At 46.8% G+C, this 14,841-nt stretch overlaps 1 protein-coding gene across 1 annotated transcript in view; it reads left to right on the top strand.

The window, feature by feature from the left end:
* Window positions 1-372: 372 nt before the first annotated feature.
* Window positions 373-14,841, top strand: part of LOC144680393 (heme-binding protein 2-like) — a 36,702-nt gene continuing 22,233 nt past the window's right edge. Inside the window, exons 1-2 of the mRNA XM_078541362.1 lie at window positions 373-553; window positions 9,709-9,838. Of these exons, the coding sequence (XP_078397488.1) occupies window positions 422-553; window positions 9,709-9,838 (262 nt within the window). The 5' untranslated portion in view covers window positions 373-421. The remainder of the gene's footprint in view (window positions 554-9,708; window positions 9,839-14,841) is intronic.

Here is a 14,841-nt window from a genome sequence, read left to right as displayed (position 1 = left end):
AACCCAAGAAATGAAACTGTGCAGACATGAAACCCGAATGTGAAATTGTTTTCTCCCGGGTCACTAACACCAGCGACCGGCAGATCAATCTTCCATTCCAGGCGACTCCCAAACAGGGAGGGTTGACAATCCTGAGTGTGTGAACTGGAATCAATTGTAAAATAGCTTCCCGAGTGTTCAGACTTCCCGGGAACCGGCACTCTGAGAGTTAATGGTTTCTAATGTCAAGTAACATTTCCATAATGATTCAGCTATTGCGTTTCTTCAACACAATTTGTTGCTACCTGCAGCTAAACAAAATTGAAAATCATCTTCATGAAACAATGTAAAAAGACCTGAGCTCTCTGCTCAATCTGCAGATCCACCTGAAGGTGCTGAGAGTCATTCAGTGCGTTCACCTGTGATCTGAGCAGACACCAGGATGCTGAGACTCTTCCTAACTGTGTCTGTCCTCTTCTGGCAGCAACTTGCTGCACAGGATGAGCTCCAAGAGGTGATCGACTTCTGTAATGAAAGTGACTGCATTGAGCCCGCAGAAGTCATTCAGCACACGGTAAGTATTGTTCAGAGTTGACTGCGTTCTGTCATGTTTGTACGTGGGGAAATTATTTAATGCCCAATTTTGGGGTACATAAACTGTGGTGAATTGACAGCGCATCCCCCAACCCTGAAACATGAGAATGGACTGAAACATAGAAACTAGGAGCAGGAGTAGGCTGATCGGCCCTTCGAGCCTGCTCCACCATTCATTATGATCATGGCTGATCATCCAACTGAATAGCCTGCTCCCACTTTCTCCCCATATCCTTTGATCCCTTTCGCCCCAAGAGCTATATCTAACTCCTTCTTGAAAACATACAATGTTTTGGCCTCAATTACTTTCTGTGGTAGCGAATTCCACTGGCTCACCACTCTCTGGGTGAAGAAATTTCTCCTCATCTCAGTCCTAAATGGTTTACCCCATATCCTCAGACTGTGACCCCTGGTTCTGGACTCCCCCACCATCGGGAACATCCTTCCTGCATCTACCCTGTCTAGTCCTGTTAGAATTTTATAGGTTTCTATGAGATCCCCCCTCATTCTTCTGAACTCCAGCGAATGTAATCCTAATCGACTCAATGCCTCCTCATATGTCAGTCCCACCATCCCAGGAATCAACCTGGTAAACCTTCGCTGCACTCCCTCTATAGCAAGAACATCCTTCCTCAGATAAGGAGACCAAAACTGCACACAATATTCCAGGTGTGGTCTCACCAATGCCCTGTATAATTGCAGCAAGACACCCCTGCTCCTGTACTCGAATCCTCTCGCTATGAAGGCCAACATACCATTTGCCTTCTTTATCACCTGCTGCACCTGCATGATTACCTTCAGCGACTGGTATACGAGGACAACCAGGTCTTGTTGCACATTCTCTTCTCTCAATTAATAGCCATTCAGATAATAATCTGCCTTCCTGTTTTTGCTACCAAAGTGGATAACCTCACATTCATTCACATTATACTGCATCTGGCATGCATTTGCCCCCTCACTCAGCTTGTCCAAATCACACTGAAGCATCTCTGCATCCTCCTCACAGCACACCCTCCCACCCAGCTTTGTGTCATCTGCAAATTTGGAGATATTACATTTAATTCCCTCATCTAAATCATTAATATATTGTGAATAACTGGGGTCCCAGCACTGATCCCTGCGGTACCCCACTCATCATTGCCTGCCATTTGGAAAAAGACCCGTTTATTCCTACTCTTTGTTTCCTGTCTGTTAGCCAGTTTTCTATCCATCTCAATACACTACCCCCAATCCCATGCGCTTTAATTTTACACGCCTTCTGAAAGTTCAAATAAACCACATCCACTGGCTCCCCCTCATTAACTCTACTCGTTACAGCCTCAAAAAATTCCAGTAGATTTGTCAAGCATGATTTCCCTTTCGTGAATCCATGGTGACACTGTACGATTCTGCCACTGTTTTCCAAGTGCTCAGCTATTAAATCTTTTATAATAGATTCTAGAATTTTCCCCACTACCAACGTCAGGCTGACTGGTCTATAATTACCTGTTTTCTTTCCACCTCCCTTGTTAAATAGTGGGGTTACATTAGCTACCCTCCAATCTGTAGGAACTGTTCCAGAGTCTATAGAATCTCGGAAGATGACCACCAATGCATCCACTATTTCTAGGGCCACTTCCTTAAGTACTCTGGGATGTAGATTATCAGGCCCTGGGGGTTTATCGGCCTTCAATCCCATCAATTTCCCCAATGCCATTTCCCTAATAATACTGATTTATTTTAGTTCCTCCCCTCACTAAACCCTGTGTTCCCCAACATTTCTGATATGTTAGTTGTGTCCTCCTTTGTGAAGACAGAACCAAAGTAACTATTATATGGTCAGCCATTTCTTTGTTCCCCTTTATGAATTCCCCTGTTTCTGACTGTAAGGGACCTACTTTTGTCTTCACCAATCTTTTTCTCTTCACATACCTAAATAAACTTTTACAGTCTGTTTACGATTTTCCCCTTTTTAATCAATCCCTTGGTCCTCCTTTGCTGAATTCTAAACTGCTCCGAATGCTCAGGTCTGATGCTTTTTTTAGCCAATCTGTATGGCTCTTCCTTGGACCTAATACTATCTCTAATTTAAAAGCAAAATACTGCGGATGTGGAAATCTGGAAATCTATCTCTAAATTCCCTTGTAAGCCATGGGTTGGCCACCTTTCTCGTTTTATTTTTGCGCCAGGCAGGAATAAACAATTGTTGCAGTTCACCCATGTGCTTTTGAATGTTTGCCATTGCCTATCCACCGTTATCCCTTTTAGTAACGTTCCCAATCCATCATAGTCAACTGGCGCCTCATACCATCGTAATTTCCTTTATTAAGATTCAGGACCCTACTCTGAATCAAGTACGTCACTCTCCATCTTGATGAAGAATTCTTATTATGGTCGCTCATCCTGAATCATGAAATTGGTCCTTGGGTCTTATTAACATTTTATACATGAGCTGCTGTCGGCTGATTGGTCTCCACTGCCAGTTTGTGTAGTCATAATATCAGGGTTTCCATCTCCAGCAGAGGGTCAAGAGAGCGGTTGGCGTGGTAGTAGAGAGGTTAGAGGGACGATGAGAAGGTCTCTAGAGTCGGGAACATTCCTCCCACTCCTGTATTCACTGAATCTAACCCAATTTCGGAAATTTATAACAGACTTAAGTTCACTATGTTACATCTGTAAGAAGCCAAGTCTTGTTTTAGGCGATACCCCCACACCACAGATACCTGGAAAGTCACATCAATACAGCAGTGTCCTTAAAGCAGGTTTGGCTGTGACAATTACATTCCATCCTTGCTAGGGTAATATAAATTGGCCCAGAACTTCTGATCTCTGGGGAGTTTTACCCAGGAGGTTCCCCTGAAGATGTGCTGGGGACACCGCAGATGTCCCCATGCAAGGACTGCACAGGATTTGTCCAGGAATGTTTAAACTCCCGATGGGCAATTATCCTATACTGGGAACTATCCGATACTCCGATTTACATCAGTGACTTTGGATGGTTCCGACTCTCTTAGCAGAATAGTTACCCAGGAAAAGTTAGACAGATTAAACCCACTTCTAACTCCTGGCTACCTATGGTATTGAACCTCCAACTCCCCATTGGAACAAACCCCACCCCCACCCTGACCACCCCCCACTGCCCAACTACCCCTATCCCCAACCCCAACTACCCACTAACCACAAATAACCCCCCCACCCATCTGACTAAACCTCCCACCCCTGATTGCCCCCACCCATCCAATTACCACCCCTGGACTAACCACCCCAACCCCAACCATTTCCCGACTACCCCCACCCCTCCAATAACCACCCTCGGACTAACCACCCCACCCCAAACATTTCCCAACCTCCGACTACCTCCACACCTATCTAGGCCCCAATTTCCATCCAAGCCGCTTACTGCACCCCAACCCTTCCACCCAAACTCCAGATCTTCCCCCACACCGTGACTATCTCCGACCACCCCAAGCCCCATCTACCCCCCACCACAACCCAACCCCCCCCCAGACTACCCCCTGGTCCGCTCACCCCATGATTGGTCCACAACCCACTGACTAACCTTCCCACTCCCCGAGCTCCCATCTGATAGCCCACCACCCAAACCCCAGACACTCCTCCCATACCACAAATACCTCCCTCCACCTCGACTACTCCCCACCCCCTCCACCTACCCCTGGCCCTCCCACCTCCTGATTTCCCAACAGCCCCACAAACTCAGCCCCACTCCCTGACTACCCCACCACCCCGACCACTGGACCCCCGCCACCCGTCTGGCCCGCCTCGGCCCTCCTCCACTCCAAGGAGGTTGTGAGCCATTAGCATGAGTGAGGGATTGGATAATAGACAGAACGAGGACAGAAAGACCTTCCACCACTCTGACCACTCACCATCCAACCCGCGATTATCCCCTGACCCTCCCACTCCCTTATTACACTACAGCCCCCTGACTAACCCCCACACCCCACCCCTTCGAACACTGGACTCACTGCCCCTCCTCCAATCCATGACTATCCCAAAACAATCCCACCCCTGACCATCCCCCAACCACCCCCCCCCCCCCACTTACTACCTCAATGACCCTCTGACTAACCCCCACTGACCCAACTATCCCACTAGTCACGTCTATAGTCCCACCTATCACCTGAACTCCCACTTCCCCGTGAATATCCCCCGCCTCCCCTCACTGCTCCCTACCCTTCCCGACATGCTGACCCTCCCCCACACCTGGGTGAGTGAAAAGTAACGGAGTGGAAATCCGAAGGCGATTGTCACTCCCTGGATGTTGTGAGCCATTAGCATGAATAGGGGATTGGATAATGGACAGAAAGAGCTATGGGAGGTTGATAAACAGCCTCAGTGAACAGGTTATTTCTAAGCAAGTGCTCCATGATAGCATTGTTGATAACCCCTTCCTTTTCTTTACTGTCGAAACTCTTGCTATCCGTTTTTACATTTCTAGCTAGCTTCCTCTCATACTTTAATTTCTTCCTTCTCATAAGCCATTTAGTAATGCGCTGCCATTCTTTGTATTCTTACCAATCACCTGACCTGCCACTCAACGATGCACAATTATCGGCTTTTTTCTTCAGTTTGGTGCTTTCTTTAACTTCTTTAGTTAACCATGGATAATCGGTCCTCCCTTTAGGATTTTTCCTTATCATAGGAATATACTTATTCTGAGTATTCTGAAATATCCCCTTAAATGCATTCAGCTGCTTCTCTGTTGATCTATCCCCTAGCCTAGTATCCCAGTTCACTTCAGCTTGCTCAGTTTTCATGCCCATGTAGTTACCCTTATTTAAGTTTAAAATACAAGTCTTAGACCCGCCTTCCTCCCTTTCAAATTGGATATAAAATTCAATCATAATGTAGTTGCTGCAATCTCAGAGTGCCTTCACTCTGAGGTCATTAATTAAAAACAAAAACAGAATTACCTGGAAAAACTCAGCAGGTCTGGCAGCATCGGCGGAGAAGAAATCAGTTAACGTTTCGAGCCTCCATGGTCCTTCAGCATCCGCAGTAGCTTTTAGCTTTTTGTTTTTGTCATTAATTAATCCTGTCACATTACACAGCGCTAGGTCTAATATAACCTGTTCTTTGTTTAGTTCTGCTGCTCTAAAAAAAAATCTCGAAAGCATTCCATGAACTCTTCATCCAGGCTATCACTACAAGCCTGATTTGTCCAGATTATATCTAGTTTAAAGTCACCCATCCCTTTATCAAAAGCACCCAATATTTCTTCTTATATACTTTGTCCTATACTGTGGTTACTTTTAGGGGACCTGTAGACCACTCCCACGAGTGACTTCTTTGCCCTACTATTTCTCATCTCCACCCAAACCGACTCAACATCCTGATCCCCTGAACCAAGGTCATCTCTAACCATAGCACCAATGCCATCCTTGATCAACAGTGCTACCCCTCCACCTTTACCGAGCTTCCTATTCTTCTTGAATGTCATTTGCCCTTCAATATTCAGAACCCAATCCTTGTCATCCTAGCAGCTACTTCTCTGAAATGACTCTCAGATCATATTTATTTACTTCAATGTGTGCTATCAATTAATTTACTATGTACTGAATGTTTTGTGCATTCAGATACAGAGTCTTTGGTTTTGTCTTTTTGTTATCTTTGTAATAAATAGCCTTGACTGTTGGTGTATTCTTAAGTTTTTTTTCTCTCTGTCCCTGCCATTCTTTAACCCTCATTTCCTATATTACTATTTTGCTCCTCTGCCTTGTCTCTACACCTTGATTTTCAATACCCACACAAGCTTGATGCCTCACACCCTTTATTTAGTTTTACCCCTCTCTGTTTCCCCAGCTATGTAGCTCGCTAGAACACTTGTCCCAGTCAATTTGTCTTATGCCAATTTACACATGGCTCAGGGAATAATCCAGAGATTATCACCTTTGGAGTTCTGCTTCTTAATTTGGTGCCTAGTTCCTCACACTGACTATGTAGTACCTCCTTCTTTCTCCTGCCTATGTCATTGGTACATGGACTATGACAACTGGGTTCTCCCCCTCCCAGTGCAAGTTGCTCTCCAGCCCTGAGCAAATAGCCCTATCCCTGACATCGGGCACGTAACACAGCTGCCTGGACTCTCATTCTTTGCTGCAGAGAACAGTGTCATTCTCCCTCACTATACTGTCCCCGACTATCACTATATTCATTATAGCTCGCTCCACTTGAATGGCTTTGTGTTTGCCCTGGATGACAGTGGTATCCAGGAGATCCCACATGCTGCAGCTGTGTCACATCACCTGTGCTGCCTTCCTTATGTGTTTTAATTAACTACTTAATTATTTTATTGAATTATTTATTTTATTTTATGTATTTTATTAATCTTACCACCAGTTCCTATGCTATTTGAAACCTTAGGAATAGAATAGACCTGCACCACAGACCAGATCCTCACCAAACAGCTAGCTCCTTCCCATGTAGTAGAGCAAGTACCAGTTCCTACAGGTGAAAAAGTGAGAAAAAACAGAATTGCACCTTCCTCCCTTCCTCACTGAACTCCCAGCAGTGCGATGAGGTCACACTCCAGTGCTAAGTTGCACTGAAATGTTTGAATTCATGTGCTATGAAAATAATGGCACTAGCTGAGCCCAGGTACAGAAAAACATTGCAAGCTATCTACAGCTGTGCCCCAGTGGTTAGCTACTCTCTCCCTGCTTGGGCCCCTGGATGAGTTTTAGAATTTAAACAGTATTGGCAGTTAATTTTTAAATGCCAAATATAAACATTATTAGACATTTAAAAAGAGATTTATGTTCCCTCAATTGACCAAACTCTCAGGACTCTGTTGAGGTCACACTGAAAGTTGCTGTCACTTTTTTTTTTCCTTTTAGAGATTCTTCTGCATAAATTACACTTTTCCACTTAATTTCCCTGTTTTGCACAGATCTCAGGAACAAGCAGATTTTTAAAAAAATTGTATTTTGACATTTATTTAGTGCAAATGAAATGCAACATCATATTGAACCTGTGGATAGGCTGTAAATTCAGTGCTCAACACAACTTGTACGACAGCTTCTGGGCGCAGGGGAATCAATCCAGTTCTTGAGTGATGGCCGTACGGAATGTTTGTACCATGTATCATTCTACTCTGAAAAATTCAGAACAACGATTCTCTCTACAATTTTTCTGAGCTGCTGGTAGATATCAGAATGTCAAATCCTTGGTTAGTGGCATTAGCATACAAGGGACCGATGCCATTTAAGGTATACGATGAGTTGGTGCCAGTGAAGTCAGAATGGCAAGGTTATATTGTTACAGAGTTGAATTGTTTTGTAAATGTAGTGTTTTCTTTGTAGCCACTTTGCTAACACTAGTCAAGTGCTCTGTGATTAATTATCCTAAGAGAATCAGCATTGGTCCAACAATATCACCATTGCTACAGTCACTCTGCCTATCCATGCAGGTGTAATGAAAGAAAGTTAAACATGCATTTATACAGCACCTTTCACAATGTCTCAAATCACCTGATAGCCAATTAAGAGCTTTTGAGTTGTAATCACTGTTATAATTTAGGGAATGTTGTTAAATGGCAGAGCAGGCTTAATGGGCCAAATGGCTCACTCCTGCTCATAATAGTATGTTTGTGTGTCATTCTGGATGGATCCGATAAGCTGGTCCAAATGGCCTTTATCATCCATAATTATCTTGCCATCAGGAAGTTGAATCATTTCTGGAGGTCTGTTTATTTTCTTGCTGATGGAAGTTTACTGTGAGCATGTTTTGTGGAGTGGAATTACAAGGACACAAGAGCGTAATGGGCTCATAGAGAATCAGTAATCTATTTTACACCCTATGTGATTCTTAAGAGCCTTTTCCCTTGATTTCAATCTTTTTATCTACTTAACTATTAGCTTACTCTATCTTGGTGCTTTTAATGTTTCCTTGAGGCATTGAAACATCAAGATGAAGTTGTGTTGCAAACTAGATATTAAAAATATATCCTAGTAAGAAGCAGCAATCAGAAGAGTGTTCAGACTTGCTGAACAAGAAAATACAAATACAAATGTGAACCATTCAGACTTTGTCCTCTGGCCTTCTAAATATTGTGTTGCACAGAGGCACATTAGGGTTCCAATGCTTCTCATTGACAGTGAAGACCATGTTGTTCCATAATTGCACTTTGTTGATCAGGAAGTATTTGATATTTCTAGCCTATGAGATTACTGATAAAGTAGAATCCAGTAATAGTCCTTGTGTGAAATAATTGTATTGAATAATATGCACCTAAGGCAGAATAAAGTATTCTACTGCTTTTATAGAATGGGATAGATCTTCTGTAGTTAATCTGAGGTGCAAGTTTAGAATATTTCCACAAATATTAATTTACTGTCATCACTGCCAGGAAGGACAATGCGTGGAATATTATAATGAGGGCTGAGGCAGTGAACAAAATCAGTGTTATCGTCTGCAGTGTTATAAATAAGTAATGGGGTATATTATACAATGCTGTTAAAGTAATATCTGTAATCTCTGGTTCGTTTAGTGGTCGTGGTGGGATCACCTTTTGGGTGCAATCAAACTAACACTGCATTGTATCATTCTTGCTCTTACTATTAATGAGCCATGCTGCATAAATATCAGATGATATTTGCAGCCAGATGCTAACAATGGGATTTCCCATTTTACTGGGACCTTTCTGTGATCGTTTAGTGAATTAATTGGTGAATGTTGAATGGGGATAAATCATCCTGCATGATTGAGGGAAGAGGGTTGGGGGCCGGTGGGGGGAGGAGGTGGGGGTGGGATTAAGGGGCCGGGAAACAGGAGAAGCACTAGGGCTCAAGACTTCTCTCCCTGGCCCTGAGAACACTCAGAGGGGCTTGATTCAGTGTAAAAGGCTTCCAATAACACTCTCTAATTTTTTTTTATTGAAAACCCAAGGGGAGGAGCAAGGCCAATAGTGCAGGACAACGCTAAAGCTGAAAGAGTGAAAGAAAAAGGAAAATGAACCAGGAAGTGTTAATGCCAAGAATTCCATCAAACCTCCTAACTCTATTTCAATCCCAGCCCATCCAGGACATGAATGCTGCTACCACACCTGGGAAACTAGGATGCCCTCTGAACACTGACGCTTTACAGAGGGAGTTCAGTTGTGTCATATGGTAATACATTCTGCTCTTTTTGTCTTAGAATTATGAAGAGGAAGAATTCCTACATTTCCAATGGATTGGAACAATGGTTCATGGAATGGATTTGAATAGTGCAATAGAGACCGGCCTGGACAGACTTTTCAATTATTCACATTTCTCTAATGCTGCAGGTACATCCAATGTTCCCTCAAAATAACAAAGGAATAGAAAACAACCTTTCGATCTTTGATCTGTCTTGTTTCAACCTAAGTGTGTAGACTGAGACACTGACCGAAAAATCCCCCCATTGTCAATCCCAGAGGCTTCATTGTTCACTTGTTCCCAGTGGGTAGAAGTGCCACTTGGGCTATTCCTTTGATATCTGCAGACTTTATGCTCCCAGAATAGGAAGGTTTCCCACATATGGGGCGGAATCTTCCCAGATTCGTACTCAGTGCCGAAGCAGGCAGGTAAAACGATGGTGGGTTTTCACGCCGTATCATCCCAAACCCACCACATTATTTATGTACTCCCGGGAAACGCGCTATTTCCATGGCGGGCGGGCTGTCATTCGCCCTCTCACCATTACCCCGCCGCTGCATCACGCCGAGCACCACATTTAAAGTCCAGCTGCAGGCACACATCTCAGTGCTTCCAGACCACAACTGCTGCACCTAAGACATGGCCCTGAAACGGAAAAGACTGCAGCCCACAGGTTCAGCGACGCGCCCCTCGAGCACCGTTTAGATGCTGTGGGGGCTCCCGGGATGTCCTCTACCCCCACTCTGGCCACAGGAAGGGCATCAACAGCACTAACCCGGCTTAGGAGGTGGTGGCATTGGTGGTCAGTGCCAACGCCCTTCAATAGAGGACAGCCACCCAGTGCTGCAAGAGGATGAATGAACTTCCTCATTCCGACAGGTTGAGTCAGGGTAAGATCTCCCCCGTTACACCAGGGTAATTAGGGGAGGTGGTAGTGTAGTGGTATTGTCACTGGACTGGTAATCCAGAGGGTAATGCTCTGGGGACCCAGGTTCAACTCTCACCACAGCAGATGGTAGAGTTTGAAATTTTAATTCAATTAATATCTGGAATTGAAAGTCTGATGATGATCATGAAACCATTGTCGATTGTCATAAGAACCCAGTAATGTTCTTTAGGGAAGGAAATCTCCTGTCCTCAGCTGGCCTGGCCTACATGTGATTCCACACCTACAGAAATGTGGTTGACTCTGAAAAATGCCCTCTGAATAAGGGCAATTAGGGATGGGCAATAAATGCTGGCCTAGCCAGCAACGCCTACATCCCAATGAGCAAACAAAAATAGAAAAGCCATTCTTCTCATCGCTTTCAACACACACACTCAAAAACCCATCGCAGATCCATAGGGCCATCACTCACAGCTGGCTCAAGAGCCCAATGGCGGAATGGCTGAAATCAAGGTCCTCACGGAATTTGAAAACAGAGCCGCCCAGCTGGCTGGTGATGATCTGGACCGGTCCAGTGCTGACGGTGAGGTCAGCGGTGCTCTTACAAGTGAGGGTCCAGCAGTGCAACATCCATTAGACAACTATGCTGTGAATGACATGTTCTCTTTCACAGGCCAATGCCATGCACTAATTATCTCCCCTTGCTTGCGCAAGCACATCTGCCAAATAGCCGATGGAGTCCACAACCCAGCGCCTCCAAACAAGCCCCGAAGAAACCTCTGTGCAGGAATCTGGAGGCACCCTCCCTGAAGTCCCATCACAGTGCTGACCCTCACCCTCCACCAGCGCAGAGATACACTTTGGTGGGACCGAGCCTTAGAGTAGCCTTGGGATCACAATGTGGTGAGCACATCGCACAGCAGGCGGAGGCAGTGACCCCCGAGGTTTCTAGCACTCCGAGGACCGCTGGAGGCCAGAATTGTGCTGAGTCCGAGTCAGATGACGAGCCTCTGGACTCAGTCATGTCACAGTTGCTGGAGCTGCAAAGGCAGGCTCAGGAACATCAGGAAGGGATGTCCACTGCATTCCTCAGTTTGTAATGCATGATGGAGGAGTCTGTCAGCCTTCAGCCTGAGGTGACAGTGCCGACATGCCAATGCACTGAGGTTAACACTGGACCAGGATGTTGCTTCTGCACTGCTGTGTGGGCTCAACTCCATTGCTGATGCTCATAGTAAGCCTCCAACAATGTGTTCGCAAGATGGGTGCCAGGCAGCTCGATCTCAGCCCGGCTACCCCTGCTAGTGGTCAGCCTGGGGCCCCTGGGCACCTGTAGGGAGGAGGATCAGCAGGTGCACTCTCCAGGCCCATCCATCTAAATGACTCATAGAGTATCCAGCCCACCCGACTCTCAAGAATGTCTCCCTGCCTATGGCCCCTTGTCCTGATGAGTAGTGTTTTTGTCACTCAGATATGAAACCTTTCTGCAGAAGATAAAGGCAGGTGTCTCAGTCCAGGGCCTCTTCCCTCTGCTCTGTGCAGCCCTCAGAGCAAAGTGATGGTCCGGCCTCACACTCCCTGGGGCAGAAATTTGCCCTCATTGGGCGGGCTCGCTGGGGGCAAAGTGGAAGTGGTCGGGAAGCCAACAGCCGCCCGTGAATGGGCCATAATCGTTATTTGACGCTGGCGGGCCAACTAAGGCCTGCCCGGTGTGAAAGGTGCAGGACAGCGCTCAGCACTGCCTGTGTAGGGGGAGGGGGAGAGGAGGGCCAGCACAGAAGTTCACACATGCGCACGGTTAAGCAAAGGAAAAGCTCCCTGAGGCTCAGAGCTGCCTCAGGGAGATGGAGATTCTTGGAATAAAAAGAAAGATTGTAAAAATTTTAATAACATGTCCCTGCTCATGTGACACTGTGAGATGAGCAGGGATGTGTTAGAAATTAGTTTAAACATTTAAATTTTTTTGGATGACTGATTAAAACCTCATTCCGCCCGTGGATGAGGTTTCACAAAAAATCCAAAGGCCGCTTGGCCTTTTCACCCACCCACCAACCGTAAGGTCGGACGGGCGGTGAAACATTTCATTCACTTGGACCTTTAATGTCCTTAATGAGCCTGTTAATTGTCGGCGGGCGAGCTGCCGACTGCTGCACGCGCCTGCCCACTGAAATATCGCGTGAGGGAGCGATGACGTCGGGATGCTCGCCTGATGTCATCCTGCGTCATTTTACACACGTTCAGACCGGGCGCGCACCCGCACGACGAACGGAAAATTCTACCCCGGGAAATATTACTGATGTCTGCACCTCGACAGTGCTTGTCATTGCTGCCAGAATGTAGTGGGCAGGTGCCACAGAGCTCGCTCATTCTCTCAGTGTGCTCTCAGCACCTTTAAGGAGGGGCTGACCCCCGTCTCTTCAGCATCTGTGACCAGTGACGCTGTGCTGCTGAAGGGCTCAGATGCTGAAGGTGGACAAAGGATCAGATGCTTCTAAAGTTTCATGGCTGTGTCTCTATGATATGTCCCTGATCACAGAGCACAGCCGACCTGCCCCTCAGCCAGACAGGAGACAGTCTTTGTCAGAGGCTATGTGAAGATCTATGGAGTGTCCTCACTCCATGTCATCATCATTCTCCTGCAATTAAGCAACTATTAGGGCCTCCACTGTGTCTCCATGACAGGAGAATTATCACAGAGGGTATTTGCGCTGCCATAAGCCAGACTGGAGTCAAACATTAACAGATGTGATGTGAGGAACTATGGTGTCTCCTCACTGTATGTCATCATCATCCTCCACAAATCTAGCAGCTATGAGGGCCTCCTGAGCACGCCTGCCTCATCTAGTCAGTGCGAGGGCTTCATGACCATCATCGCCGCCTCCGAGGGCCCCCTCACCCTCACCCTCACCCCCTTCAGCGTCCTCCTCATCAGAGGAGACGTGCAGCTCCTCCATTTCCTCTTCAGCCAGCTCCTCTCCATGTTGTAGGATCAGGTTGTAAAGGGCGCAGCAATGTGTGTCACCCTCTGCGGAGTGTATTGCAGGGCTCCACCAGACTTGTCCAGGCAGCAGATCCTCATCTTCAGCATCCTGATGTTCTGCTCCAGCAAGTTACGAGTTGCAGCGTGAGCCTCATTATACCGTTGTTCTGCTGCAGTCTGAGGCTGACGCACGGGTGTCATCAGCCCCGGCCTCTGCGGGTAGCCCTTGTCCCCAAGGAGCCAATCCTGCAGCCTCTGTGGACCCTGCAAAACTCCAGGGATCTGTGACCGACTGAGGATGTAGGCATTGTGCACACTCCCTGGAAACCGTGCGCACTCCTGCAGGATGTGTTTCTAGTGGTCGCACACTAGCTGCACATTCAGCGAATGGAACCACGTGTGGTTGATATAGTCCACTATGTTGCAATGGAGACCTGAGCACCACATGGTGCAGTCAATCGCACCCTGCACCTATGGGAAACCTGAGATCTGGGAGAATCCAATCGTTCTTGCTTCCTGGCTGTCCTGGTCCCTGGTGAAATGCACAAAGTTGTGTGTCCTCGTGAAGATGGCATCCGTGATCTCATGGATGCATTTGTGGGTGGAAGCTTGTGATACCCCACAGAGGTCACCCGTGGAGCCCTGAAAGAGGCACTGGCATAGAAATTGAGTGCCACTGTCAATTTCACAGCCACTGGCATCAGATACCCTCCATGTCCCCATGGCACCAAATCCTGCAGGAGCCGGGAGATGGGACCGACCAGTTCCCCAGACATGTGCAGTCTTCGGCGACACTGGTTCCTGGTCATCTGCAGGAATGACAGGCAGCATCTATAGACCCTGGATGTGGCTAGGCGCTGGCCTGCAATGGCTCGTTGGGGCTCTTGGGTGACGTTTGCTGGAGCACCAGCTGCCCCTTCTTCCTGAGGTTGCTGCTCCTGCCTCTATGCAGCCAGGATCCTCAGTCGCTCTCTCCTCCAACGTCTTTGCATCCTGTAGGCCATCAGGCACACAGCTAGTTCACCAGGCTCCATGATCCTGATGTACTCAGCCTGCAGGATGAAAGTGAGAGACATGTGGTTAGCATGGGTGCACTAAGAACCTGTCCTGGTTAAGTGTAACGGCCCCATAACACTTCCCGGAGAGTGCTGGCCACCACTTGGATGGTCAGAGAATAGTGCGCTGCATGGCTGCCCTATTAGCTTGAGCTATTGGGGAGACGGGTCCAAACTGGAATGCTGACATTGCAAGGAGTGTGAGCGTCTCCTGCAGTGACTGCTCCACGG

The sequence above is a fragment of the Cetorhinus maximus genome, chromosome 5 (assembly GCF_964194155.1).
Source record: "Cetorhinus maximus chromosome 5, sCetMax3.hap1.1, whole genome shotgun sequence".
Taxonomy (NCBI): domain Eukaryota; kingdom Metazoa; phylum Chordata; class Chondrichthyes; order Lamniformes; family Cetorhinidae; genus Cetorhinus; species Cetorhinus maximus.
The sequence above is the reverse complement of the archived record's forward strand: the minus strand, read 5'-3'. Positions and strand labels throughout refer to the sequence as shown.